The following is a 27,790-nucleotide window of genomic DNA, read 5'->3' as shown; positions in this document are numbered from 1 at the left end:
TGGTATATACATTAGTAACGTCGTCGCGCATGTACTTGTATGTGCGGGATCCGCTGTCATATTGCAACGCCAACATTCACCGCAGCTGGCCCCCGGATGCTGCTTTTCCCAAATGTGGCGCTTCTTTCCAGTAAACCATCTTCCTCCTTCCTTGTTGGAGTGCTCCGCGGCGACCAGGCCGTCGGCACGCTTTGGTCTCCGTCGTTCGTCGACCATGTAGAAAGTGTATCAAATGTCTCGATGCTTCGCCTATCCGGTCTTCCGGCAGGCGTTACACACTGATAAAACCCTTCGCTTCCTTTGATAGGGAGAGGAGCGTTCGTAATAGAGTCCATGCTCTGATTCCTAGCACGCCCAGGTTCTGGGAACAGCCAGGTGGAAACTCGTGAAAATGACTTCTTCTTCCGCAGCGGTGGCCGTAGGACGAGCGGCAGTGGGGGTGGAGGCGGTGGGGGTGACCGCTCTTCTTGCATCGGCATTATTTGTGACAACTGCCTAATGTTGTCGAGCGTTTCCTCATACGCCTCTAGCTGGCTGATGTGGATGGATGCTGTAATGGGCCCGGTGTTGGGCAGCGACACTTCAGTGTTCAGGCGCTCAGCGAATGACGGCGCTGCTGGCGGTAGAGCAGGAATTATCGGAACCTCTGCTGCATCTGCATGGGTAAGCTGGGAAAGTCTACCACGAAGGGGTCCATTTGTAAGCTTACCAGGCACTGTACGAGCAATCGAATGAGCTGTCGATGGTCTGCTTGCAGTGTAGATGCTTTGGCGCTCAATAATGTCGTTGATTTTTTTCTGTAACTCTTCCACTTCATTCATGGCGCACGCCACACGCTCTTTGATAGCCTCCATATCAGATGGCGTATAATCCCGAACACTAGGCTGTTTCTCGGAAGCGAGTTTCAGTGGTGAAACCTCTGGGCTGCTTGAGAATGAACCGGTGGCAACATTTTTCCGAGGAATATGGAATGCCGTGGATGAGTGATTTCTCTTCGGAGATGGCGAATGCTCATCGTAGGGCCGGCCTGCAAGATGAACTAAAGGTGGCGGCGTCATCTCACGAGAAAGGGGAAAGTCCGGAAGTATTGGGGACAGTTCTTTTCCTGAATTTGAAATGTTTAAATGAAGCGGTTCAAAGGGAGTCTCAGGCGTATCCGGTGTCACAGGACTCTCCCAGGGACGAGATGGCCGTTGAGGAGGGAATGGGAACTGAAATGAACCAGACTCGACATGGCGGAATTCAAACGGCGCTGAAATCTGTAACCGAGGCCGTGGGCCGTTTGCTTGCGCTCTGCCCTTTGTTGAGGAATTCATTTGATTTGATTTAAAAGTCTTTTGCATTTTGTGCTTCCAACTTGGTCGGGGAGGCGCAGCCTCCGATACTGCCATTGGGAGCGGATGAGATGTTGGTTGGTCGTATATAATGGGCAATGCACGTTGGTTATCGCCTGGTGCTTAATCAGTCAATGAAACCTTACAAACTGCTCCAGCATCTCATAATCGTAAGAGGGGGCGATAATCCAAGAAGGCTCGGAGAAAAAAAAATGACATACGGGGCTCAGATCTCTCATCGATGCGAAAAGCCAACGGTTCCCAACACGTGAGGCAAGAGAAGCATGACGCATATGCTTCACCAAGAACACCCGACGAAACTTTCATAATGGGGAGTAAAAAGCAGCTTCATGCCGACTGGGCCGGCATATAACTTTAAGTACGATAGAAAAGCGAATGAAAGACCGTCCAGCGAGTCGATGACATAAAAAAAAAAGTAGATCCGGCGCCCAAGATAGAAAGTAAAAGACGAGGGCCGGGCGGGCTCGTAAATACTACTTCGCATCTGCAATAGCGCAGGCTCACTTGACCAGGGAACTGGAGCCATTGTTTGCCGGTTTACAGCTACCAAGAACACCTTCACACTCTGGATGACCCAATAAGTGGCGGCTGAGCAGCGTTGATGGTGAGCCAGCAGGCCCGGGACGGTGATAGGCTGGGCCACAAATGAGACCGTCCAGTCGGCGCGTAGAACGCTGGATTCGGATGGCTGGCGCTACCCACAAGATTGCAGGATCCACAAACGGCGTCAGACGGCCGGGCTGGCACAGCGAGTCGATGTCTTGCATCCGCCACACCTGGCAACTGATGCTATCGTGGCTCTGCTACTGAGGCCCCGAGGAGGGGTCTCGTGGGCTGCTGGCATTGGCCCGCCACCATGCCAGCTTGGCCGGGCACCCCTGGCGACGAGATACAGCCCTGACAGACAACGCTTTTCTGTTTCGGCGGTGGCGGCATGGCAGCAAAGGGGAAACAAAAGAAGAGGTCAAATACTGCGTGTTGTGAAAACAGAAACGTGCCCAGGCCTGTTGCGAAACTTGGTTCGGCGCCACGAAGGCAAACCTCCCCGTATTGGGATTGATGTTTTGCTTCTTTGGGCCATTTCAGCACTGTTGGCGCGCGCTCCTCATCCAACTGGATCCTCACTTAATTTCTTTTAACCACCCGAGCAGATCAATGACGGTTGGCTGTCACAAAAACGAATAGTTCCAGAGCTGACACATTGTTGTCGCGAGTCCTAAAACGAGAGGTCCTCCATATTCTCAGAAAGTGGTATCTATCTTTAGCATCGCGTGGTGATGATCTGGTCGGCCATGATGACATGGGAAAAACCAGGCACGCAACATATGGCGTGGACGGCTTCAAGACTTGACTCAAGGTCCGGGGCCAGAAACCACCTGACACCCAATGGAAGAGATGGGTTGTATTAGCATTAGTAGTACGATTCTGCTGCGGCCGGTGGCGTAGGCAGAGAGGTCTGAGCGGCCCATAAGACATCATGTTCGCCAACAGAAACTGAGGATACGAGCGAGGCCATCATGCATGTCTCAGTTTCTTCCACACTTTCCGGAGGAAGCGCACCTATGCCAGGCCGGACATATCAGTATAAGTGCCCTGTTGTCGCTGTTTTTTATAGCTCGCGGGTGGAGACGCCGTTAGAAGTGCCAGTGCACGGGTGAGATTGTAGTGCCAAGAATGAAGTGCGGGCGGTGCCAAAGTAGCAGAGCTGTGTGTGGAGATGGAGTTGTGTTTGTGGTGGAAAATATATCCGGAGTATAGCCGATATCGCTAGAAGAATGAGATAACACTGCTAGGCTTGCCTATCCTGGAAGGTAGCGAGGCGGTCAACCCCGGCAGTATCTCAAAATATCTGAGACTTCTAGCAATGGAAGCACTCTGCAGTTGATGTTGGACGAATCCGCAGAGGGCCTTTCAAGATGGGGAAACGAACATCTGTGGACGCTGACGGAGCTGCCGCTTTTCGGAAGCGCCAGAAAATTACACACGATGTTCCCACCGGCGAGGATGTGAACACCGGGGAACAGCTCCAGCGCCTACTCGCGTTTGACCAAGACATGCGCCGAGCAAGACATGGTGAGCTGAATGTCAATTCTACGGAGCATAGGGCAATTCTGGGTTCTCACGAAGCTAAATATCGTTAATTAGGTCTTCAATCCTTCAAAAGGCTCCTTGATAAAATCATTTCCGGCGATGACGATCGATCTACGAGTCTCGGCATTCTACGGGAGTACTTCGAACTAGTGAAGCCAAGGCACGACGACGAAGATGCCGTCTTCCTGGGTGATATCATGGAGATGTGGTCTTTTGCTGCCCAAGTGAACGAAGGCGGCGTCATGTCCTCTGCAGCCGTTGTCTTGGCGCTTGTGCTAAATATCGTCTCCGATTCGTTAGACCTGGTCAAGCATGGTCTTGGTATCTGCCAGACGCTTGTCCAGGATCGCCAACTCAAGTCAATATCGAAAAATCTATCTTCAGACAAGACGAAAAGCTTCATTATATCTCCAACTTTGCGCCTGCTTCGAGAAGCTGTGAGCCTGGACGGAGGTGCCTACGCAAGGAAGATAGTCCGCGCCAGAACATATACCTTCGCGTCTCTGGGTAGAAACCTGGAGATTGGTATTGCTGGCGACAATCAAGGGGACTCCGGCAAGGCATCCGTGAGAACAAACGCTGTTCGGTTCTTCTTAGGCTGTCTTAGGTACCTACAATCGGATGGTCGGAAAGAGCTCCTCTCTCAGAAGGAATTGTTTTCGCATTTGACATTCATGATCAAGAGCGATCCTCCATCTCTTGTCTTGGAGATCTTGGACACCTTAAAAACTCATGTTTTAGCAGACAGCAAGATTTCCCGAGAAGTCAAGTTCAAATGCTTCAACACCAAGACTCTAATGCGAGTTCTGGCTCTGTATACCTATACCAATAGTACAGAGTCAGAGAGCGAGGTTGAGCGAGTGAGCGAGAAAGCTCACCAGTTCCTCATGTATGTCTGTACGAAGCCGAGCGCGGGCATCTTGTACCCATCCACAGGCCTATATCCCAAAGAGACGGACGAGGAGTTCTCAGTCCAGCTTGCCAAGCAGAAAGGCTCAGCACACGGAAGCGTAGGCAAGGATGATACATATCGTGATGGAGTCCCCGTTTACAACTTTGTCTTGTCTGAATTTGCTGCAAAATTGCGTCCCTGGTCCAGCATGAAGCACAGCCAGTTACTCACAGCAATCTTCGAGGCCGCTCCGGAATTAATAGCAAACTATTTTCTCAACAACCAGTCTTTCACTTTTGAGCCGAAATTGACAATGACTTGGATCGGTTATGCATCCTTCCTATTCGATACAATGAGAATCCCGCTTCCCCCCTCATTTGGTGACAAAACGCGCTTTTCTCGTGGTCCTCCGCCCACACAGATTCTTTTGGATAACATTTTGCCGCTTCCATTGAATCAAAAAGTCATAATCCGGTGTCTATCGCCAAATTCGAACTTGACATCCTTTTTTGCGACAAGAATGCTGATTGAAGCGCTGGAGAAGCTTTCAATAGCCATCAAACTGCACGAAGAAGCCTTTCGAGCAACAGACGCACAATGGTCTGAAGCAGCGCGAAGATTAATTGATGCTTTCTGCAGGCGCATTCCAGACATGAAGGAGATTGTACGAAGTTATAAAAGCATTCCCAGTGAGAATGCGCTGCACAAAACAATGGCCAGCAAGCTGCTTCTCCTGTATTATGAGATAATTCCGCAAGTTGCACTGGCTGCGAATTTTGACGTCTCGCCTTTCTTCGTTAGCGTTCTACGAAGCCTACAAGATGAAAGTTCCGATCATCAGCACGATGGATTCCGCGAGATGGAGCTAGAAAACTTGGTGTCGATTGCTGGCTACTCTCCTGGCATGAGATGGTTTTCAAGAATCGAAATCATCAGCGGCAAAGGTCCGTGTTCGCCTTTTACCGCGCTTCTTAAACTTCTTTCCAGCAGCGATCGAACTGCCCCCCTTCATCAGCTCAAAAAGGTACTTGCAGATGTTGCGGTGGAAAACCAGCTTGTTTCCGCTGCTACCAGACTAAAACCCTTCCTTCAAGCCCTTACAATGAGCATACATGAAAATGGCTCAGGCGACATGGATAAAGTTTGGCCTTTCTTGGATAATTGCCTTAGTCGCTGCGCCACTTCGCCAATCAAGTATCTTGATGTACTCCAGACCTATCTCGCCAATGAGAATGTCGACATACAAGCAACAGCTGAAGACCGTAGCTTCAATTTACTTGCCGTTGCCATAGCTGAGCAGCTTCCTTTTATTATGGAGACCGCTGATACCCAGGGGCTCTCTTCGCTATCTGATTTCATATCACTATACTTTAGCGCCATGTACAAGAAAAAAGGAAGCGATGCCCTCAAACGCGTCTACAGCAGAATCGAAGAGTCCTTTGCTTCACGCTCTGTGAAGCTTGCAGGTCTAGGGAAACGAAAAATATCAAAATCCTTAACCAGCGGCAGCCAGGAGGATGAAAACGACGACCAGGAAGGAGAAGACCAAAATGATGAAGAAAAGCAGACAACCGTGGACGAGGGAAAGCTAGAGGAAGCGCTACATATTCCGTTCTCAAGCCCAGAGGATACAGCGGTGCTCCTCAGATGGCACGCCAAGGGTGTCGAGGATCTGGTCGAAGATGGCTTAATTGCAAGCTTGATTCGCCTCCTCGCATCAGAACACACCAATATCCGCAAAGAGGCACTTACCAATATCCTCAAGATGGCCGCCAAGATTGATGAATCGGCATACGAAGAGAAGAAGCAATTCTGGTTGCTCCTGTCTGAGCTGGCAGAGTCTTCCCGGCCACATGTCGACAGCGGTCCCGTTCCATCGGCATTTATCGCCTTCTCCATCCATGCTCTAGACGTCTTGAAGAGCCCTCTGCATCCGCTCTACCCCAAGATCAACAGCTTCTTAACTCGAAGCCCTGTCTGGTCGTCAGAGAAGCTTCCCCTAGCTCACGATATCCTTCACGGAGAACCTTCAGAGGACGACAGGTACTATACCGAGATTGCCTGGTTCCTGACCTACATACTCGACGCTCTCAAGACTCCCTTTGACCTGAGCATCTTTCACAAGAAGCGCTGGTTTGAAAAGATACTTGCTTTGGGAAGCAACCCCTATATCCGCGCCAACCTTCGCACCAGGATCCTCAGGATCATCTATCGCGCCACGTGTATCGACGCTGGCAGCACCACGCTGATTACCAGATTTGGCTTGCTTACCTGGCTGGATGCGCAGAGAGTAGCCTGTGACGTTCCTGAAGATGCGGAACTTTACAAAGCGCTCATGGGTAGGGCGTGGAAGACGTGTGATCAGGCGAGGGTCAAGACGTGGAGCAAAAACGGGGTGGAAAAGCTTCTTGGAGATGTACAATTGCAGTAGGGGAGGGTATATGAAGGGCATTTGTCATGTAATAAATAATAGATACCCGGAGAGCTGGGTCAAAGGTTGATACAAGCCTTCTTGAGCGTAGATATATCATGAATATTGTTACCATTCTATCATCTGCAGTCACCTGCATTGTATATCATTACTACAACAGACATTTCACGGCCATCAAGAGCAAATAAGGAGATAGATAAAGATCTCACTGGTGAATTTAGCATTCGTCATACATATATATTATGTACATTCGATAAATAAATCCTTTTTCTCTTCCCGTCGTCCTCTAGCCCCATTAAAAAAAAGCTATAGAAATGAAAAGGGAGGAAGAAAGGACGTCAATCCGCTTAACGCTTTTTTTTTTTTTCAATTCGTTCGCTTTGCTCCGCTATCTAAAAGGATGCCAATGAATGCCGGTGGTTACAACCTCGACGCTGCAACGCTGTAGTTTCGTCCTCTGTTCTTCATTTCTTTCCAATTCCTCGCCTGAATCCGTGAAGACATATTAAATGATGTAGTGATGCGTAAATGAAAAATATGCTAAAGGGGAAGGGCTGTGAAATGACATAAATCAATTCAAAACAATTCATGAAATGCAACGTAAATCCAAAAAAAAATCTATCAAATATCCAAATAAGCAACGGGTCTTCCACTGAAGTCCGAAGTGGATCATCAAATTGTAGTGGCGTATAAAGCATAGCTACTTGCAACACAACAAGGTACTTTTAAAGTTGGCCGGAAAGAAGAGCCTCGGTGGCTAAAAGTTTTGTCAGCCATCGTTACTATGCAACAAAGAGTAGGGGTTAGGGAGGTTGGGGAAGTTTATAAACAAAACATACCGCTGTTAATATAGGCTCTCTTCGCATCAAGGGGAACGTCAAAGCGACGTTCCAGCTCTTGCTTCACACCCTTCTTGGTCACAGTCATCAGATCCGCAGTCTTCAGGATATCTCGGATCTCGCCCAAGATTTGATCATCGGTGGGCAGCCCGACCATGTCCTCTGGAGAGAAGAACTGGGAGCCGCCATACTGGCTCATTCGGTTCATCTCCGAAGGAGCCATAGACATGCGGGACATGTTGCGGGCTTCATATGGCTGCATGTGAGGGGCAGTCTGCATGAAACCCGTTGTAGAGCCAGGCCGGCTGGGATAAGCATATTCAGACATGGCACCATGAGCTTTGGTGCCATAGCTGAAGCCAGAAATTTCCGAGTGTGTGTCATCGCGTGAAGTCTGAACCTCCCAAAGCTCGGCTTGGTACTCTTCCCACTTCTTCTTCGGAATGGATGCAGGATCAAATTTGCCTTCATCCGAAATAAGCACCTTCTTGCCATCTTCGCCGGCGACAACACGAGTGTTACCCCAGGCAAAGTCATCCATGTGCCAGAAGGCATACAGGGGCAGACCAAGACTGAAAACGGGAATAGCAAGGATGTAAATAACCATCCAGCCAACCATTTCCCACTTGCGTCGCACAATAAAGATGAAGGCCTGCAAACCGTAAACGACACCCAACAAGATAAAGGAGGTGATGGGCACAGTGCTTGGATTCTGAACAATCCGAACAATCAGGTATACGATATAACCTACAGTCACTGGCGCAACAATAGTACTGAGCAAATCAATAAAGACGACAAAGCGCATACTGAAACAGCAGAAACCGCAGAGTTGCTGCATGGGCATGAGCTCAATCAGATTGTGCACAGTGGAATTGATCCATCGGCGTCGCTGAGAAAGGAAAACAGCCCAGGAGTCGGGGGCGATGGTCCAGGCGTGAGCAGAGAAGATATACTTGGTCTTGTACCTTGAGTGAAACTTGAGCAGTAAGGTGGTCAAGAAACGATCTTCACCCAGATGCAGCAGATTCTTCATGTGCAGCGTATCGACTCGAATGGTAGAGTAAGCCTCAACAACTTCACGGCTGACGAAGAGTGGCTTATTTGTCTCAGCAGCACGGATACGGTACATTGAGAAACAACCAGGCAAGCAAGTAACTGAGCCGAATAAACTCTCAAAGGCCTTGGCCAGGTTGTGGGAGATGTAGTACTCATAAACCTGGATCATGGTGACGAACGATCCCTTAGCATTAGTCAGGGCCGTCTCACCACACACAGCAATGATACTCGTGTCGTTGATGAGAGAGGCAACCATGCGAGTGGCGGAATCCGGAGCTACAACGGTATCGGCATCGATCTGGAACATGAATTCATAAAACGCCGGATTGACACCAATGATGTTGCGAATTTGGTGATACATTTCAAGCTCCAGGGGGCTCATGGGAAGGTTGTAGTGGACTCGGTTCAGGAAGCGCATCAACACCATCTGAGAATCTCTCTTGCCGCGGTTGCCAGGACGCGAAACCTCGGAAGGCTTGCCAATTTTCACAATGACCAGGAATGGAACAATGTGGCCTTGCACCTCATAGAGACCCGAGTATACCTTGCCCATATTGTGCTGTTTCAGACCTTCGCCTAGCGATTCGAAGCTTAAGGGCTCGGGATCGACAGATTCAGACACGCCAAGAATGTCAAGGACAATCCTAGGAGTTGGTCTATCGTTACCCTGGCCGATAATCATACCATCGCAAACAACAACCAGCAATTTACGTTTGTCATCATACCGCATCCTAGCAGCAGAGTCAATGGCACGGCGTAGGGATTCTTCGTCTTCCGTATATGCGGGGATCTGGCACATGATGAATTTGTCGAGACCTTCAGGCAAGTTTTTGCCACCAAATTGCAAAGCCGCGAAGAATTTGAATCCAATGACAGAGGCAAGCATGATCGAAATGGCGAGAATCAGGTATTCGGCAAATAAGCATTTGGTAGAATTTCTGGTATCGACATCGGCGACATAAAATAAATTGTCCAAGCAGCGCTTCATCCGAGCCTTACCAGTAGCGTCGAGCCTGAGAGAGTTCCAGTATTTTGTAATATCCTGGCCTGGATTGAGCTGGAACAGGGACGTGACTGACGAGTCCATGAAATCGGTAAGAGACTGATTTGTTGGTTGTGGCTGACCTGGCCTCACTCGTAAGTGGCGACCTCCAGCAAGATATGTGGTCAAGTCATAGACTTTGCTGTCCAGGATTGCAATGTTCTGCGATTTCTTGCCCTGTGACGATACCCATTTGGCGGTATAACCAATGTTGCCCTTCTTAAAATTTGACTTGAGGTAATACATTTGCTCGTAGAACCAGTCTGGCTGGCTAACATTTTGAAAAGCACGGAAATCATGAAACTTGGCATTTGCGTCAGTGTTGCTAATGAGAGCTGGCGATCCAGTGAAGTTTGTCGTCTTATAATCAAGGGTTACCGCAGGATCGATAGAGCCATCTACTCCGTCGCAAAGCGCACTGACTTGGACAGGGAACAAAGAAGTAATATCTAGGCCAGCATACTTCTCGAGAGTATCCTGCTTGACTAACCCTTGGGGATAGTGAGACGGAATAAATGCACCTAGATCAATAACAATGCCACGAATAGCGGTATACGCGCCGCGACTATGAGCTTTCCCATCGTATGAAGAAAGTTCTGCGGCACTATACACATGTTGAGTAGGGCAGATGAGAATGGGGAAGATGGCAGTGAAGAAGACGGCGACAAGGCAGCAGAACCAGATCAACAAGTTGATGGCAAACTTTTCACGCCAGGCGATGCGGATGTCTTTTCGAGGCATCCGGCCTACGAACCTGATGAGGAAATCAGGGACGAACCAAGTGAGAGCGTACACAACGAACAGCCACCGCTTGCGGCTGGCGCTATCCTTGTACTCCTCAACTTCGACCATGGATTTCTCATTGCCTCTCTCAGCCATCTGCGCACGAGTGTCATGATTCTTGAACATATCTCCAGTACCAAATGCCGAGGCGCCCGCCTCAGAACGCGCATCATCGCCAAAGTATCCGCTTCGGCCTTTCTCACCATAGCCAAGAGGCGTTTGGCCAGCAGACAAGAGGCGCTCCTTGGAGGCACCAAAGGCGTGATGGTCGCCGGGAGTGAGACCATCGCCTCCTTCGCTATCAAATGCGGACATGGCACCACGACCTGATCCTCCGCTAGCGAAGGACAATTGGGCAATCTCCAGCCAGCAACGCTCGCTCAAAAACACGCCTGTGGCGCCAACCGATACTTCATTACGAGGCCATTGTCTTTCATCGATTGCTGCTTCTGCTCGCTCGCGCTCGCTGCCCACCAGGAGGGCTTCACTGTTTGCCATACCCAAAAACTCGCCAAAAGGCACGAACAAGCTGAAATCAGCGGACCGCAGCCGCTGGCTGATTTCGGCAATACCAAATGTCTGGACTTGCGTCCGTACACACTTGCTATCAAATTGGTTGGCGATTCGTCTGTCATTGGGTTTGAGACAGAAGAAGAAGTAGGCATTGGTTCCAGCGTCGGTGATGGCCTTTTGGACATTCTCAAGAGACGATAAGAATTGGCCAGAAGCACCTTGCTCTGATCCACCCTTGGGCGCTCCGCGCTTGGTTTCGCGCGAATCGCTGTCCTGTGACATCTGGTCGAAGTTATCTTGAGTCTGGCGCCGGCCTCCAGCATTAAGCTTAGGACGAGCGCCCTTTCGGACCATGACACTAGGTGCGCGCATCGGTTTTGAGCTAATGGTGGCTTGTACCACAGTTGTGCGCTCCTGAGGGTGGGTGACGGTTTGCAAAGCCTCCTGGCCAAAGAGCTTGGCGACAAATTCGGATTTCGTGCCACTCATCATGTTCATGAGGTCTCCAGAGATGATCTCGCCATTCTCTTCGATCAAGCCCCTGACGGGATACTCAACCTCGCCGGCAAAATGCTTGACAGTGAAGCTTGCGGCCAAATTCTCGGTGTGGAAGTTGCTGCCCGGTAACTTGGCGGTTGCAGAACCAACTTCAATGGCAGGGTTTTTCCCCTCGAAGCGCTTGCGGAGGCTTTCTAGAAGCTGCAAGTCGGTTCTGTTGCGCCGAGTCTGGTCATCAAGAATGCTCAAGAGACCATTCCCAGGTTTCAGCAGGCCCTTGACGGCATCGGTATTGTCAAAGTAGCTAGTGGCAGATACCGTGACTTCTTCGGTTTCATACATTTCTGCTTTGCGGTCGAAAAAGTTGCGGAGGGTCATGTTGTAGATGGCCTCGGTGGCGGCATTGGTCAAAAGCTGATCAAGCGCGGAACCGGTAGCGGCCTGCTGGGCGAAACCAGGGAAATCAACGATAGAGACGGTGTTGGCAATGCTCTCCTCAGGGGCACAGAGGCGCTGGTTCATACTCTCGACGATCCAGGCAACCAAAAGCGCATAAAGAGTCCTGGCCAGCTCATTGGCGTGAGCACGAGCACCATTGGGGTCAAGCATAACAGTGACTCGCTCCTTGTGAATCACTTTAGTCTTATACCCCAGAGTGGTCTGGAGATCAGCAGCGCTGACACCGAGGAAGGCAGCGATGATGGCAAGCACGTCCTTGTTCTTGACGGCGGTGACAGTGTTGCCTCCCTCGTGGGAGAAGCCACCGCTGTCATCCCCAGTGGCACTCGTGTTGTTGGAAATCTCAAACTCCAGCTGGCCAATGTGCAGAACAGTGGCAAGAAGTTGGCAAGTCTCGGCAATGTCAGTTTTGGTAAATTCCAGCTTCCTCAGAGCGGTCTTGAAAAGCTGAAAGCCATCAGCGTCGTTGATTCCCACTCTGAGCTGGGTGGGGTGCCCAAGAAACTTCCATCTCTTGCTGCCATTTTCGTTGTCAAATCCGAGATGGGCTTTCTCAGCATCGCTCGTACCGGCGTGAAGATAATACAGAACATGGTAATTGCGCTCGCCAGTAGGAACATCAGTGATTCTGCTTCTTTCCAGCCGATGATCCAGCAGCTTCGAACCAATGAGAGTCGGATGTGTAGATGCAGACGTGTCATATTGTAACTCGAGGAAGAGGCCGGCTCGTGAGGCATTGGGAGTCGTGGCAGTTTTTGTCGTGGTAAGGCTGTCGAATACGTAAACAGCATGGGAGGCTTTGGTCGATAACGGCGTCGACGATTTCCTGAGAAACGCCGCTACGATATGATTTCGAATGGTAGACTTTCCGGCCCCGGATTCTCCGCTAAATTATACCAGCCACATTAGAAATTCTGTTTACGCGTCGTTTGTTTGTTTGAAGAAAAAGGTAATTTTAGCTCTAGCAGACTTGCGCTATGAGCAGAGAAGGGTTTTGTTTTTTTCTAACTTGCGTACACAAAAATAAAAGGGGAGCATTAATAGAAAAGGGGGGGTTTGGATATGTTCTTACAGAAAGCAAATGGCTTGATTTTCAGATCGGTTTCCAAGTCTTAGCCATGCACGGTCGGCCACATCGTCGGCCGCCGCCATGGCACTCCCCTCTCTCCCGCCATCTGGTCCCTTCACAGAGGACGTATATGTGTTTAAGGCGACAACTCCATGGGAAGATAAACTAGTCGTCGGGAGGTTAACATGAAATCGGCTGGCCAGATGCGCCGTTATCTGCGTGTCGGACTGCTGATGGGCTGGCAATGCTGGTAGAGAATGTTGCGTGTGTGCTCCTCCATTGCCAGCTGCTCCGATCGGCAGGCTCATGGCAAAGGGGCCTCAAATACTCAAATGGGCAATCACCTCCCACCTGAGAGCAATGAGTCCAAAAAACAGGCCCCTACCAATATCGCGGGGCAGCACTATGCTGTATAATCAACACGTAGCCGTATTGAAAAAGACAAGATGCAATTATCGGTCAAACACAACGTGGTATAACGAAACGAGGGATATTTTGAAAGAATGGTGTTGGAAGCGAGTGTGTTGACAACCGTAAAACGCCCAAGTGCACAATGGTTGATTACCTAGGTGGCTTCGCCTGGGGATGTTGTTTCCAAGTCAACTGCTGGTGGGAAAGGGGCCTACGGTGTTTTCTTGCTACCAGCCGCGTACCTGGAACCACGAACGCGGCGTAGCAGAGCTGACTTACAGTAGTGGCATTACGGCTGAGTCCGGCGGGCGCCACGGCGTAGTGGCGCAATGGTAACTGTACTTGTACACCTCCAAGGCCACCGCTGCGGTAGACGGCGGGTTGCATGCGAGCTCGAATTATTATTAGCATTCGTGAGCACAGCCTGCATGCCTGTCCTGCTGTGGACGCCGGGGTTCAGCGAGACGTGAAGGGGGTAGAGGGTAGGGGTTATGGATAGGGGGACGAGAATTGCACATCGAATCGATTTGGATACTGTCAATATACTTGCGAGAATCAGGAGCGCTGCCCAGCCCTCCTCTCCCCAGGTATAAGTTCTCGACTCACGCAGCTGATGTCATCTGTTGCGGCATTGTAAGAGTTGCAGTTTACTATTTATTTGTGCGTGTTTGTGAGAGTTGAGGTTTATGTACTGTTTGTTTCTCAGGTGAACAGGGAAACTTCAAGAAACAGGCGGCGATCTAGATGAAAGGCAGGGCCGACTTAATTGAACCCAAATCCATAATATCCTCCACGAGGCTGTAAGATAAAGATTTATATGGAGCAAGCAATGGACGCAAACGCGCGTTTGGAAAAGGCACCAGATTAAACAGCGAGGTACATGCATTGCATACATCGTGCTGTCTTACATGGTAACAAAGCATACATTCTTTGAGATGGCTCAGGCATGTGGACTGACGCAACTCATCTTTGTCAAACCGAGCCTTTCGTTGACGCGAATTTCTCCATCACTTTGATGGTGCATACAGCATTCACGTTGGTTCCACGCTCAGACCTTGCTTGTCTCTCAGCTCTCACATGAACAGAAACCATCATCCGGATCTGACGGAGCCGCATCAAGCCGCGCGGAGAGCGCAAAACCCAGGCGCTCTAGATTGTTACATCAGCATCCTCCAAAAGAAAAAAAAAAAGGAAAAAAAAAAGGTTTTCACGCCTAGAATCAGCTTACATGTGCTACGGGGACGCTATCACCTTCTTCGTGCCCCTTTTTCCCCTTTACCCGTTGCTATATTCAGGTAAAGTTCAAATTCAATTCAAGCAGTAGCTCGAGCCCTAAGATACTAAGCCAATACCTGCTAGCTTGAGCTAAAATGGCGGCCGAAGCGTCTCCATCGGCAGGCGTCCACTCATGTGTGCGCCGTAGTAAACAAGTAAATGTCCATGAAGGTAGAGTGAACAGTCGCTTGATAGATTGTACAGATAACGAAGGTATCGTTATGTCCAGATTATCAACGTGCGGTTTTATAGAGAGAGTAGACCCGCTCATATTACTACTAGGTTGGGAGGCTTGTAGCTCTAAGACTGAGACCTGTCTACCTTATTTATTAAGCAGTGTCTGCACCCATAATATAGACAAACGCAGCCCATTCTTTGAGAATGTTTGCTAATGTTTTGCGAATAATGAGGAAGCAGTGAGAGAATCTCCACGTGCTGCGATAAACAAGACACATGAAGAAGCGCAAACAGGCTGCGAGCTCCCGATTCCTACTTAGGTACCTTAGGTATCTTACAATCCAGATATCATTGGATAGACTGGTAGGTGGATGTAGTCTCTTGGTCTCGCCCGATGCACCCAACGCAGCTCAAAGTACCTCATGGCTACTTTGCCACTTCGAAGCGGGCCAGCGATCCGATCCATGCCAGGGTCCCTGGACGGCAAGACAACCGCCACCAGCTGCTAGCAGCACCTAGAGCTGCGGCCATGTACTCTGGCTCCACGCCCCATAAAAGGTACCTGCGAAAGGGAGTTTGCCCTCCGTGGCGGCGAGTTGGTCCATAATGAATACAGTCGGTGGCACAGCATAGTTTTTGCGTCTCTCCCAGCATCGGAGATCGAATTTTCTTTGCGGCCTCCTCCACACCTCGGCCTGCGAGACTGCACGCAGCTTCTCCCTTGTCTACCTATGCCTACCTGCAAAACTGCCCTGCTGCCGGTGAAAGCGGCCAGCTCCATTACCTCTAACATCGGCTGCTTACGTGCGCGGGCACTGATACACTGGAGAAGCCGGCGCAGCTGTCCATGCCTCGGGGAGAATTACTGCAGCATAAGACTGAGGCCACCTCGTACAACGCTTAGGTCCATTCTTATGCCCGAATCTGTTTTCCAACAACCATCAAGGAGAAAGGGGGCCATTTTCCCAAAAAAACTCAGTGTTGTGCTCATCCTGACAAAGCCGCCAAGAAAGCTTACCTGCTTGGTGGCATGACGGGCACAGCCTGAAACTAGCCCGGCGTTCTTTTTATAACCTCTTTAGCCAGATCTTGCCAGAACAAGATCCGATTGTCGTTGCAATACGGAGAGAAATTTTCGGAACACGAGGCGCTCTGTGTCATGCATCCAGGCGGCCATGTTTGCTTGGATGGATCGCGCTGATCACAAGTGGCCCAGCGTCAGGGCCCAGCGCCAACGATGATGCCTGTTGGTCGAACATGAGAGTTGATGCTACACCCGCCATGAATCTCGGGGAAGCTTCCGTGCATGACTGACTGCAACACCTTTGGCCCCTCCTGACACGAACACTCGCGCGATCCTATTTTGTTCTTTTCCTTCCTTTCTCTTCTTTCCTTTCAACCTATTCGCTACTCTTGGCGGGGCCAAATGTCCAGCACGATTGTCTTGGACATCACAGCACCACTTAGCCAGTATGGGACTCGCAGACTACTGCCTAACACAGAGGAGCATGGAGTAGTACGTATGGAGTATGGAGTATCACTGCAGGGATCATCGCGATCATCGCCAACAGTAGGAAAACGAAGTGCCATCGCCAAAAGGTTAACATGCGTTCTCCCTGCTGACGGACTATTGAGCTCATGTGTGGGTGGCGCCGATTCGAAGTTGTAGGGTATCAAGCTGCATGCCCAGCGGGCAACTTGGTGCCCGTGCTTGCACGTATTTCGTGGCTGCATAATCAATCATAGACTCTTCTCTGCGTGTCTCGTCTCTCTGATATCGCTTCCCCACGCATGGCTTTTTCTCTTAGCCAATCGGTTTCTGCAGATGGCCCAATGTTGGTTGAATGATCGAGGCTGCGCACTCCGGTAGTGCAAGCGGCTCTTAGCACAGCCGCCTCTCAGGAAGATTGATCCATTGAAAAGAAAAATACGAGCCCTACTCTAGCAGTACTCGGGCAGCGCCGTGGTTGGCCCCAAATAGAATCGTGCAAAGACGGGCTCGCAGGCCGTACGCAAGACACACAGTGGTCGCATTTCATGCGCTTGACCTCGTATCGGCCACCAACATACCCGCTGACGCTGGGTCTCCTGAGGAGCGTATTCTGGGAGCGCTCCGTACAGGTATAATGTCCGTATTAAGCCATGGATATCTTCCGGACGGAGGAAAGACCTGCCAAGTGATGAAATTTCGAATTCAGGTGTGGAATATTCTGCGCTCCATAATCATAAATTGCTTCGCTTTGCCCGGAGCGGTTGCAACAGACAGGGGACGTGGTACAACTGCGGTGCCCAGGCGGACGATACATACAGTGCGGAGTATCTCTGGCAACCCCCAGAAGATCCATGTCTGCTGTCCCGATCGCAGCTGAGTGCCAGAAATTGGCAGTAGTAGTATCAATAGCGCGCTGTCTATACGTGTACTGTAAGCATTGACATATGTGAATGTCTCCAAACGTAGTGTGTGTTGCTTGTTTTGATTCGCGCGGTGCAGTTATTACGAGCTTTACTGTCCTGACGCATTAAACTTTAATGCAGCCCATGAATTGGCAGCACGTCGTATCGCTAGCCCTTAAAGTTGGAGCCCCAGCGGGAACGGCTTCAGTGAGGCCAACCCGGCACAGCGGCGCCCGCTAGCGCCCAGCTGCAAGCGTGCTCCCTTACAGCGTGTTGTTTACCAGCTGTTTTCTTTGTCCTAGGTGCTGTAGCGCTGGTTACCCCGGGCTCGTACCGGCTGCGCCACCGCTCGCTGTCGCCCGCCGGACTTGGCTAAGTACACGCCCACTCCCCCTGGCCTAGCTGCTACCAGCTGCCTTTGCCTGCACGACGCTCTTGGAAATCCCATGGGCTCAAACTCCATCGTCTGTCGATTTATCCTGCAGACGCAGCCGCTGGGAGACTTTTCCTCTGCTGATTTCCCCCAACCTCCCCTGGTGTGACTGCCTCATTCGCTTTGGCAGCCCTCCTTTCAATCGTTAATCGCAGCATTTGTTTGTTCGCTCTGCATTGTCTTGTCGTCTGTTTATCCCGTTCTGCATCTCGCTTGCGGAGGAAGAAGAAAGGAGCTGGACTGGCAACCGCGTCTCTGCGTTTGCATCGTTTCTCGCTCAGCAGTGCATCGGCAGACTCTGGCTTTGTCTCTTGTTTTTCTTATACATCGTCGCATATTGCCTTTCCCCATAATATTGCTTGTTAGCATACCTTAGCGACTGCTTAATCAACACGCGCATCATATCCTACGCAGCATCGCAATAACAGCCGTCGATTCGAGGGCCTTTACGCCCACTCCTTCGTCATGGCGAACCGGCTGTCCATGTTCTCCATGGCCTCGGAGGCTCGAGCTGGCGGACCGCAGGCCACCCAGGTCACGACAACCACCTTGCTCAACGCCATCCACAACATCTATCTCTCATCACAGCCGCACCAGCTAGACGCCAGCACCAGCGCCGTTGTCAACACCTGGCTGACGGCCGCCCAAGGCGGTCCTGCTGTTGATGCTACTCTCGCGTCGCGGGCTTGGGAACATGCCAGGCGACGTGCCGAGGACGGCTGCATCATCTTGGGGTAAGAGATAGGCGCCTTCTTCGCGACCAAACAACCATCAGTTTGTCCAGTCCGTTTGCTAACGAGTGTTCCGTCTAGTTCTCTGCATCAATCGACCCCTTCCCTTCTCGTCCCTTTCTTGTCGTCGTTCCCGTTTGCGATTCCATCTAGCGTCTACAAGGCTCTGGAGGCCCTTCAGCCGCTTCTTCGATGTGTCACTCCGCAGAACCCGTCAGCCCCAAAGCAAGCTGGCCTCGGTGTGACTCTGGCCCTGAACCTCGCTGGCAACATTACTGGAGCTACACTAGCCCTCTCACAAGGCGGAATTGACACCTCTGCCGGCCTGCTCGACATTCCTGCTGAGGCGGGCTATCGCGCCTTTGATGTCTTCTACTACCTGTTAACCTCGGCCTCAACACCAGCTGAGAGGGAATTTTTGAGCCTCAAATCAGCATCTGCCTACACACTCCTTTCTCGTTCTGGCACATACGACCCGCCATCATATCTGCCCACTGCTGATGATTCTGCATCGGCTGATGACTTTCGCCAGGCCCTCAAAGACATTGGCATCAAAGGTTCAGCTCACCGGAATTTCATTTCCACTCTCGCCGGCCTGCTCAAGCTTGGCGATACCCTTGATTACAGCATTGAATCTGAGGCGTTGGAAGAGATTGGTGAGGATGTCGGCGGCCTGCTCGGAATCGATCCCGAGGTCGTCCTTCGTCACTGCAGCACAGAGGACCGCAAAACTTTGGTTGGCGGGCTATACGAATCCCTTGTTGACTGGGTCATCTCCAAGGCCAATGATGCCATTGCCGCACAGCTGACCCGCATCAAGGATGGTGACGAGTCTCTGGACGGTCATGGTGTCCGTACTCCCACTTCAAACGAAGATAATGGAGATACTGTCTCCATTACCGTTCTTGAGGTGCCAGACCCAGCTCTTGGCAGGGCACTCTGCATGCGTTCCGTCTTCGATGATACGCAAGGCATCAATGCCGAAATGATTGGCGATGGCTTCGAGATTCCTTCAGCCGGTTCATCTATTCTGAGAGAAGTCCAACAGGCTGTATCTGAAGTAGCACCGGACTTGGGAGTTATGAATGGCCCACAAGGACGTGAGCGACAGCATGAGCTGGAGAAGAGGGAAGTTATCCTGGAGAAGGCTGCTTATGGCGCAGACGAGGGTAGTTTTCTGAAGAAGCTGCTCTTCCCCGTCGAAGGCCAAGGCATCAACCTGGGCAGAGCTGGCCGTATTGATCTCCCCACAATGCTTAGCTCCAACCGCATGTGGTATCATCTCTGCTTGCACCCAACCGATGATTCCCCTGCCAGCCTAGCCGCGCTACCCTCCATTACGTCTGCTTGGTCGGCCGGCACTGTCTCTCGACAGCTTCGCTCCTGGAGGCTGCCAGAATGGGCCAACCGCCGGCATAGAAATCTCGACTTTACTGCCGACTTTGACGTTGATGAGTTCGTGCACCGCTATGCTCCTCTGGGCTGCAGGGATGGGCGAGAAGGCATCGAGACATGGATGCTGGAGCGTGGTTGGAGCAACGGTGAAGTCTTCATCGGCAAGGAACGGGTCTGGATTCGCGAAAATGCATGGTGGGAGGCCGAGAGCATGCTTGATGTCAAGCCAGGCGATGAACTGCATCCCATCCACAGCAACCCCTTCAATAGTGGCTTTGATACTGGCTATTCGGGGACTGGCAGCGGCTACTTCCCACCGACCGGCCTGGACAATGGAGTCGGCTCCAGCCGTGACGCACTGGCTCACAACCGCGGCATGAGCCAAAGCAACATGAGCCAATTCACGCTCGGTCACAACCAGGCGCCGCATGCCGCGCCATCCATCCACCCATCCATTGCACCTACTATGCGCAATGGTGACTATGGTCTGGGTAACAAGGGAGACCTGTATAGGAATGACGGTTTCTATAACGCAGAGGCCGCTGCCCTCGATCCCGAGCTAGCTGAAAACAAACAGATTGAGACAAAGGAGGTCGACAACGCCCGTCGAGCCTGGGTCTGGTTCTGCTGGGCCATGACATGGTGGATTCCTTCCTTCTTGCTCCGCTGGCCTGGTGGCATGAAACGCCCCGATGTCCGCATGGCCTGGCGCGAAAAGTTCACGCTGTGCATGTTGATTGTCCTCGTCAACGGTATCATCGTTTTTTGGATTGTCGGATTCGGACGTGTTCTTTGCCCTAACATGGACAAGGCTTGGAACCGTAAGCAGGTTGGCTTCCACCAAGGCGAAAACGATTACTATGTCAGTATCCATGGAAGCGTCTATGATCTCACCAAATTTTGGAAGCAACAGCACAGTGACACCGCCATCAAGACCACTTCTGACGTCATGTTGCCCTTGGCTGGTCTCGATTTGGACGATTACTTCATTCCTCCCTTGAACGTAGCCTGCCCAGGTCTTGGTATTTCAGATGCCTTTCAGCTATCCCTCAACAACACCGTCCTATACCCAACAGCTGTGCATACTTCAGGCCACTTCCAACCTGATCCTACTACTAAGCTGCACGACGAGAATTGGTACTTTAACGTCTTTGAGCCAGCTATCGAGGAATACTACAAGGGAGAATTGGTTTACACCAAAAATGATGTTGCGAAAGAAGGCAATAACGAGCAAAGGATGTGGGCCATGTATGGCAACAAAATCTACGATCTGACCAACTATTTCTCGACCCTCGCTGTTTATGATAACAGTAAACAGTCCGTGTTCCTCAACAAGGACATCACCGATCTATGGGCCAACAATCCTGGAACCGATATCCAGAGCAAACTCGACATTCTCCTCAACGATCCCAACAACAACAGCACCGTACACGCCAATCTTGAAAACAGCTGGTTTTGCATACAACGGCTTTTCTTGAAAGGCTACACTGATTTCCGCGTAACCCCCCGATGCACAGTGAACAACTGGATTCTTCTCTCCTTTACCATTGTTCTGTGTGTTGTCATTGGGCTCAAGTTCGTGTCCGCCCTCCAATTTGGCGGCAAGCGACGCCCTTCTCCTCAAGACAAATTTGTCATCTGCCAAGTCCCTGCCTACACAGAAGGTGAAGACTCGTTGCGAAAAGCACTCGACTCGTTGACGGCCTTGCAATACGATAATAAGCGCAAGCTCATCTGCATCATCTGTGACGGCATGGTTGTCGGAGGAGGTAATGATCGGCCTACGCCCAAGATTGTTTTGGACATCCTGGGTGTCGACCCCAAAGTTGACCCTCCGGCTCTTCCATTCAAAGCTGTGGGTGCTGGCGGTGATCAGCTTAACTACGGGAAAGTCTATTCTGGCCTTTACGAGTACGAAGGCAATGTTGTTCCATATCTGGTCGTTATCAAAGTCGGTCGAGAGGCAGAACAAAGGAAGTCAAAGCCCGGTAACCGTGGAAAACGTGATTCCCAGATTCTTCTTATGAGCTTCCTTAACCGTGTACACCATCGCTCTCCCATGAACCCGCTCGAGCTGGAAATGTTCAATCAGATCAACAATGTCATTGGCGTGGACCCTGAGCTGTACGAATACCTGCTCATGGTTGATGCCGATACGTGTGTCCAGGAAGACTCCTTGAACAGATTGGTTGCAGCTTGCGCTCATAACGCAAAGATTGCCGGTATATGCGGTGAGACCAGTCTCGAGAATGACCAAAAGTCCTGGTGGACAATGATTCAGGTCTATGAATACTATATCTCTCATCATATGGCGAAGGCTTTCGAGTCTTTGTTTGGTAGCGTTACTTGTTTGCCCGGATGGTAAGTGAAGAAACAATCAAGTGTTCCCCAGCCTAAGATCTCACAACATTTTTCGCTTTCCTCTCTTTCGTTGTTTAATTGTTGACCTCTTCTGAACGTAACTGACCCAAATGTGTGCATAGTTTCACCATGTATCGTCTTAGAACAGCAGAAAAGGGCAAGCCTCTAATCATTTCTGATGCTGTCATCCGGGATTATAGTGTTTGCGACGTCGATACACTTCACCAGAAGAATCTTCTCTCTCTGGGTGAGGATCGATTCTTGACAACGTTGATGACAAAGCACTTTCCTTCTATGCAATATAAGTTCTTGCCGCATGCTCAGTGCAAGACGGCTGCTCCAGAATCGTGGAGCGTTCTCTTGTCCCAGCGTCGTCGATGGATCAACTCCACCATCCACAACTTGGTTGAGCTTATGCGATTGAAGGATATGTGTGGCTTCTGTTTCTTCGGCATGCGCTTCATTGTCTTCATGGATCTCTTCGGTACCATCATTCTTCCTGCGACGTGCGCTTACCTTGGCTACATGATCTACAGCGTGGCGACACACCCGACCTCGTTCCCACTGTGGTCCATTGTCATCTTGGCTGCCGTTTATGGTCTTCAGGCGCTCATCTTCCTCTTAAAGAGGCAATGGCAGCACATTGGATGGATGATTATCTATATCCTCGCATACCCCATTTACTCGTTTGCCCTTCCGGTGTACTCCTTCTGGAACCAAGACAATTTCTCCTGGGGTAACACTCGTGTCGTTATTGGAGAGAAGGGCAACAAGCAAGTGATTGCTGTAGATGACGAAGGCTTTAATCCGGCGACTGTCCCTCTACAGCTCTGGGATGAATATGCTCTGACCAACAATCTTCCAGGCCGCCGTGGCAACTACAATTATCAGGAGAAGCAAGACTTTGGCTACAATGAGCAGTACGAGATGGACGAAATGAAATCCGTCTACTCTGCCGGTCCTCAAGGCTCGGTCCTCACTGGTATGCACGGACGCAACACATACATGCCTCCCCAGTCTCCTGCACCTTTCGCCGCCAGCCATATCGGCGATCCATCATATATGCACCGCCAGTCAATGATGTCCATGGGCACTGCGGTTCAGGATCGCAGCCAGTCACCGTATTCTGACTTCCCCCAGCGTACTAGCGTGATGCATACCCGAGGTCCGTCCAACCTGACTCCATCGCCAGGCTTGTCTCCAGGCTTGTCCCCAGGCTTCGGTGGCATGAACCGCTCGTCTTCTGCCATGAGCTTTGGTCGAGGCCATGAGGCCACGCGGTCAACAACTTCGTTTGATTTCCACGGTGCAGCCGGCGGCATCATGTCATCAGATGCTGCCATCGTCGAGGCTATCCAAAGCGTTCTGCAAGGCGTTGACCTGGACACCGTGACTAAGAAGCAGGTTCGTGCCCTTGTTGAACAGCGCCTGCAAACGGAGCTTGTTGGCGAGCGTCGCACGTTTGTAGACAAGCAAATCGACCGTGAGTTGGAGAATATGTAACGATGCATATGGGCGTGGAATGAATGAGGAGGAAATGCAAAGCGTATTGGCGAATTTAGAATATGGGTGTCTTTTTTAATATTTATCCTCGTACTAATCATTCCTTTTCTTCATTTTCCGGGACTGTTTTGCTCCCTCGTACGATAGTCAACCACCACGAATTTTGATCGGCTGAAATGCCGTACTCTACGAAGCCACAGAAATGACTGCTCCAAAGAAGAAGAAGAAAGAAGAGAGAAAACCGTTTATTGCATCAGCAAAGCATTTGATATATGGCAGACAAGCGGCGTTTTTATGGGTGTTAATTTTTTTTCCCTCTAGGAAGAGAGAAGTTTACAGTCTTTTGTTTAAGCTACCATTTGATAAAAAGAGTTATTGCGTTGTGAAATGGAATAATGTGCTTTACCGTAAAATGATTGTTATAGGAGCAGCCTGAGCGGTAGTCTTTTCAAGCGGACTTTTGGAGCGGGCACGTTTCTCTTTATAGCGACTGTTAATAATACATAATTCATTTGAATTTGATACTTCTCATATCTAGAATTATCAAGCATTATTATTAGATGCTTGTTATAGTTTGTAATAACAGAGATCACGAGCTATTGCTTTCAAACTAATCTCAGGATAGATTTTGCAATGTTTAATGATGACGAAAACGCCTCGATTTCTAAGACGAAATGGAATAGTACATAAAAGAAAGATATCTAACAGGTGAAATTATACAAACGCTATGGATCCAAAAGTTCCTCTTGCTTCGCTTTAGCCAACTGTGTGCCTTCTTACAAGAAGGAAAAGCTATCTATGCATACAGGTGCCGCTCCCAGCTCAACTATTTTCTTACTACTACAGCGACAACAACAAGAGCAGTTTATTTTTGGTCTACTTTTCCAACGCCCTTAAGACGGAGATAGACGTCAGTTCCCCATCCGTACAAGCTCTGGACAGCAATACCGCCGCCAAAGTACTCTGCGTAAGCGCGGCTCAGCGGCAGGCCGTATCCCAGGCCCGCAATCGAGCTCCCCCCGGTGCTGGCAGTGGCAATAGCACTGAGCCCGTCGTTCCCACTGGATCCTGGGATATCTTGATCTTCGGAAAAGGTAGTAAACGAGTAAGACCAGATATTAGGAAGAACCTCTGGGGGAATGCCGCCTCCTCGGTCTCGGATGCGAATTGTTACACCTGGGGCGTTGTCGTCCAGAGGCTTGATGGCGTCGTATTTGAAGGGCCCCATTTCCTCAGCCGGGGGCTTGATATCAGGGAGATGACCCTCTTGTTGTTTTAATGGTGGTTCGGGGGCGATGGTGACCACGATAGGTTCGGATGTTTTGCTCTCGATGGATGCGCGGAACGCATTCTTAAGAAGCTCAGTGACAATGTATTCCAGATGCATCGGCAGAAAGGCAAACGTCGTTTCCGGCTCGCCGTCGATGATGAGCTTTGGACGCACGCCATATCGGAGCTCGCATATATCAGCCACGAAGCCGGCGCAAGAGTCAATCGTGAGCGAAGGCTTCAAGGCAGTGTCAATAACACCGATATATGTGGGATGCTCAGGGCATGGCGTAGGACTGGCTCCGGGGTCGAAATGAGGCTGACTGCTAAAGTGCAGCGCGATGTGCTGCTCCGAAATGAGGCGAGTGCCAATGCGGGCGCGCAGATGCTCGTCCAAGAAGCGCGTCACCTCGGCTGGGGAGATGTATCGCCGACACTCGAGGAAACCTTTAGCTAGGATGGGGATTGTGTCGGTATGAGTGGCGACCAGCTCGGCGAGGACATTGGTGAACTTGATTTCATCGTCGAGGGTGGTGATGGCTCGGCCTTCAGAGGCAGCCTGCCAGTAGGGCAGCAGGATGGATAGAGAGTGCAGGTAGTTGTTGTATATTTGAGAAATGTTGGGGTTAGAGACGACAATGTACGGGAGGTTCTGGAGCGCTTGGAGGCGGTGGGCGAGACGAATCGGAGCCAGGGAGAGAGTGAAGTTGGCCGAGGACAGGAGCGACCTTTCGGATAGAGGCGGCCTACCGTGTCTATGTATGAAAAGAGAGGTTGTTAGCCAATTGATATCACCCAGAGCTTAATTGCAGCATGCAGTGTATAAGTAGGAAGGGGAAGAGGGAAGATGGATAGTCTAAGAGGAGAGGACTCGCGCCGCCTACCTTACGAGATCCGCAAGACGCAGAGGATGCTGAGGCAGGTTGGCCAATTTGGAGATGTCGGCGTCAGAAACATCGTACGCACGGTCAGAGGTGAAGCGCCGGCGCTGGGCCTGCAGCAGGACCGGAGCTCGAGTTCCAAGTGGCCGCAGCAGCCTCGTGGACTTGATCAGGGCTGTCATTGCAGCATTGGGGGTCGGTTATGGGTTCTTGGAGACCGAGAACTGGAAGATGTAGCCAGCGAGACGCCCCGCTGATGCACGCCGCGGCCTTGTCTGTGATGTGCATGCAAAGGAAAGCAAAGCAAAACGAAGCGATGCCAACAGAGCAGCCTCGTTGTTTACAGGACGATAGAAAGAGTTGCGTTCGGTGAGCGGCTCAGCGATCTTCGGCGCATGCCACTAGCACATGCTCTGGGAGTGCTAGAACAGATTTAGCAGGCCATCTAATGCTGTTAACTGTACTGTACTACAGAGTTAGCGGTCACGTAGTTTTGTAGTGTAGGTCGATCATTGGTGGCAGCGGCACTAGGTCGAAGCTTTTCTTGAACCTTGGCTTGCCCAGTTGTGAGATAGAAGGCGGTTGTGCTGTGCGCCGTAATCAGCCGGTCAGCCGATAAGGCTAGTGACGGCACAGAGCCCACCAAGCCGGATGGGTGTTGCACGGCAAAACTGAACAAAGTATAGGCCAAATTGTTGACATCAAACCGCTGGAGACTGTATGTATATATCTCATTAACAGTCTCTTGGATCAGCCATACTAATAAAGTGTTTCATTAATCATTCAATCACGCGACGATAAGGAAACTGCTGCTGCTACCTCTGTACTCTTTAGTCCCTTACCCCACCCTTATCGACTTACGTCACGTCATCAGAAGGAAGCTAGAGGAGGGGGAACATGGCGGGGCAGCGTCTATACGGGCAGCTTTTGTTTACTTGGGGCATCACTGTCACTATCACTATCATGCAACCCAACTGTAATTCTGTTCGGTGTATGGAGTAGAAGATATTCTATCTGTATTTCCCTTCTAGTGTAGGCAAAGCATTATAGGCGTCATAAACAGCGTCGTCGTAAAGATGCATCTACTGCGTTCGCATCTCAGAGTCCTTCTCGACGGCCTTAACCGACGGATCCTGGTCGAGAGTCGAGACAGTGCCTTCGGGGTATTCAACGCTGGGTGCAGCAAATCCAATGTTAGTTAAAGCGGAACTATAAGGAGGAGAGAAAAGAATCGTAGACTCACGCGAAGCCCTTGATCAAGCTGTATTCCTGGGTGATCTTGCCACCAGCGTCAGTGGCCTTCTTCTTGGCTCTGGCCTTGTGTCAGCGATACAGCGTTTCGTATCCGCAAGAGGATGAGCGTCGGCTACTCACGCAGCAATCTGCGCATCCGAGGCATCGTCGTGAAGGGTAACCTATCCGATAACGAGCGACATCAGTAAATGAATTGAGAGACAGAAGTCGATAGACTTTGTCATTTTGACTCACAATGTAAGCGGGCATCTTGGGCGAGTTGGTAGTTGATATTACGTGTTGTGATGGAGTTGTGGCTTTGTTTGATGCAGAGGGGAAATTGAGGATATTAGTATGGGCGCCTGGCTGCCAATATCGATACGTCACCTCCCGCTGGCCAGCCACACTCCTTAGCCTCCTCCAACCGCAGCCGAGTATCATGTAAGCAGATGGGCATTGACACGCATATGCGCACGCAAGTGCTGTGCGTGGATGATTACTGAATCAAGGCCTGCTTCGTTTGTTTACTAGTAAATTGTAGGATGAGACAGCCTTGCTAAGATGACGACGTCTCTGGCGGACGGTAGACCAGCAGTTAGGCTAGATCTAGGCTGTGCTACGAGGTGCTTGGTTGCGCAGGGAAGCATACCACGACGTCGGTGGCTTTAATGACGTATCTTTGCTCTCAGAACTGGGAGG

General features: G+C 50.6%; 5 protein-coding genes across 5 annotated transcripts; 2 read left to right on the top strand and 3 right to left on the bottom strand.

Moving 5' to 3' along the window:
- Positions 1–56: 56 nt before the first annotated feature.
- TGAM01_v205447 (hypothetical protein) lies at positions 57–1,343 on the bottom strand (the record flags this gene model as incomplete). Its single annotated transcript, XM_024549645.1, has 1 exon — positions 57–1,343. One exon carries the CDS (start codon positions 1,341–1,343, stop codon positions 57–59), a length of 1,287 nt encoding a protein of 428 aa, XP_024405594.1.
- A 1,928-nt stretch (positions 1,344–3,271) lies between these two features.
- TGAM01_v205446 (hypothetical protein) lies at positions 3,272–6,769 on the top strand (the record flags this gene model as incomplete). The annotated part of the gene is made up of 2 exons (XM_018802761.1): positions 3,272–3,428; positions 3,501–6,769. 2 exons carry the CDS (start codon positions 3,272–3,274, stop codon positions 6,767–6,769), a joined length of 3,426 nt encoding a protein of 1,141 aa, XP_018663878.1.
- A 725-nt stretch (positions 6,770–7,494) lies between these two features.
- TGAM01_v205445 (chitin synthase) lies at positions 7,495–13,336 on the bottom strand (the record flags this gene model as incomplete). Its single annotated transcript, XM_018802760.2, has 3 exons — positions 7,495–7,526; positions 7,609–12,845; positions 13,032–13,336. The coding sequence occupies 3 exons, from the start codon at positions 13,334–13,336 to the stop codon at positions 7,495–7,497; spliced, it is 5,574 nt and encodes a 1,857-aa protein (XP_018663877.2).
- Positions 13,337–18,183: 4,847 nt separating this feature from the next.
- TGAM01_v205444 (chitin synthase) lies at positions 18,184–23,708 on the top strand (the record flags this gene model as incomplete). The annotated part of the gene is made up of 3 exons (XM_018802759.1): positions 18,184–18,452; positions 18,531–22,205; positions 22,328–23,708. 3 exons carry the CDS (start codon positions 18,184–18,186, stop codon positions 23,706–23,708), a joined length of 5,325 nt encoding a protein of 1,774 aa, XP_018663876.1.
- An 865-nt stretch (positions 23,709–24,573) lies between these two features.
- Positions 24,574–26,040, bottom strand: TGAM01_v205443 (hypothetical protein; the record flags this gene model as incomplete). Its single annotated transcript, XM_018802758.1, has 2 exons — positions 24,574–25,732; positions 25,862–26,040. 2 exons carry the CDS (start codon positions 26,038–26,040, stop codon positions 24,574–24,576), a joined length of 1,338 nt encoding a protein of 445 aa, XP_018663875.1.
- Positions 26,041–27,790: the final 1,750 nt, after the last annotated feature.

This window comes from Trichoderma gamsii, assembly GCF_001481775.2.
Source record: "Trichoderma gamsii strain T6085 chromosome Unknown Scaffold_17.2, whole genome shotgun sequence".
NCBI lineage: Eukaryota > Fungi > Ascomycota > Sordariomycetes > Hypocreales > Hypocreaceae > Trichoderma > Trichoderma gamsii.
Note: the sequence above shows the minus strand (reverse complement) of the source record. Positions and strands in the feature narration are given on the sequence as shown.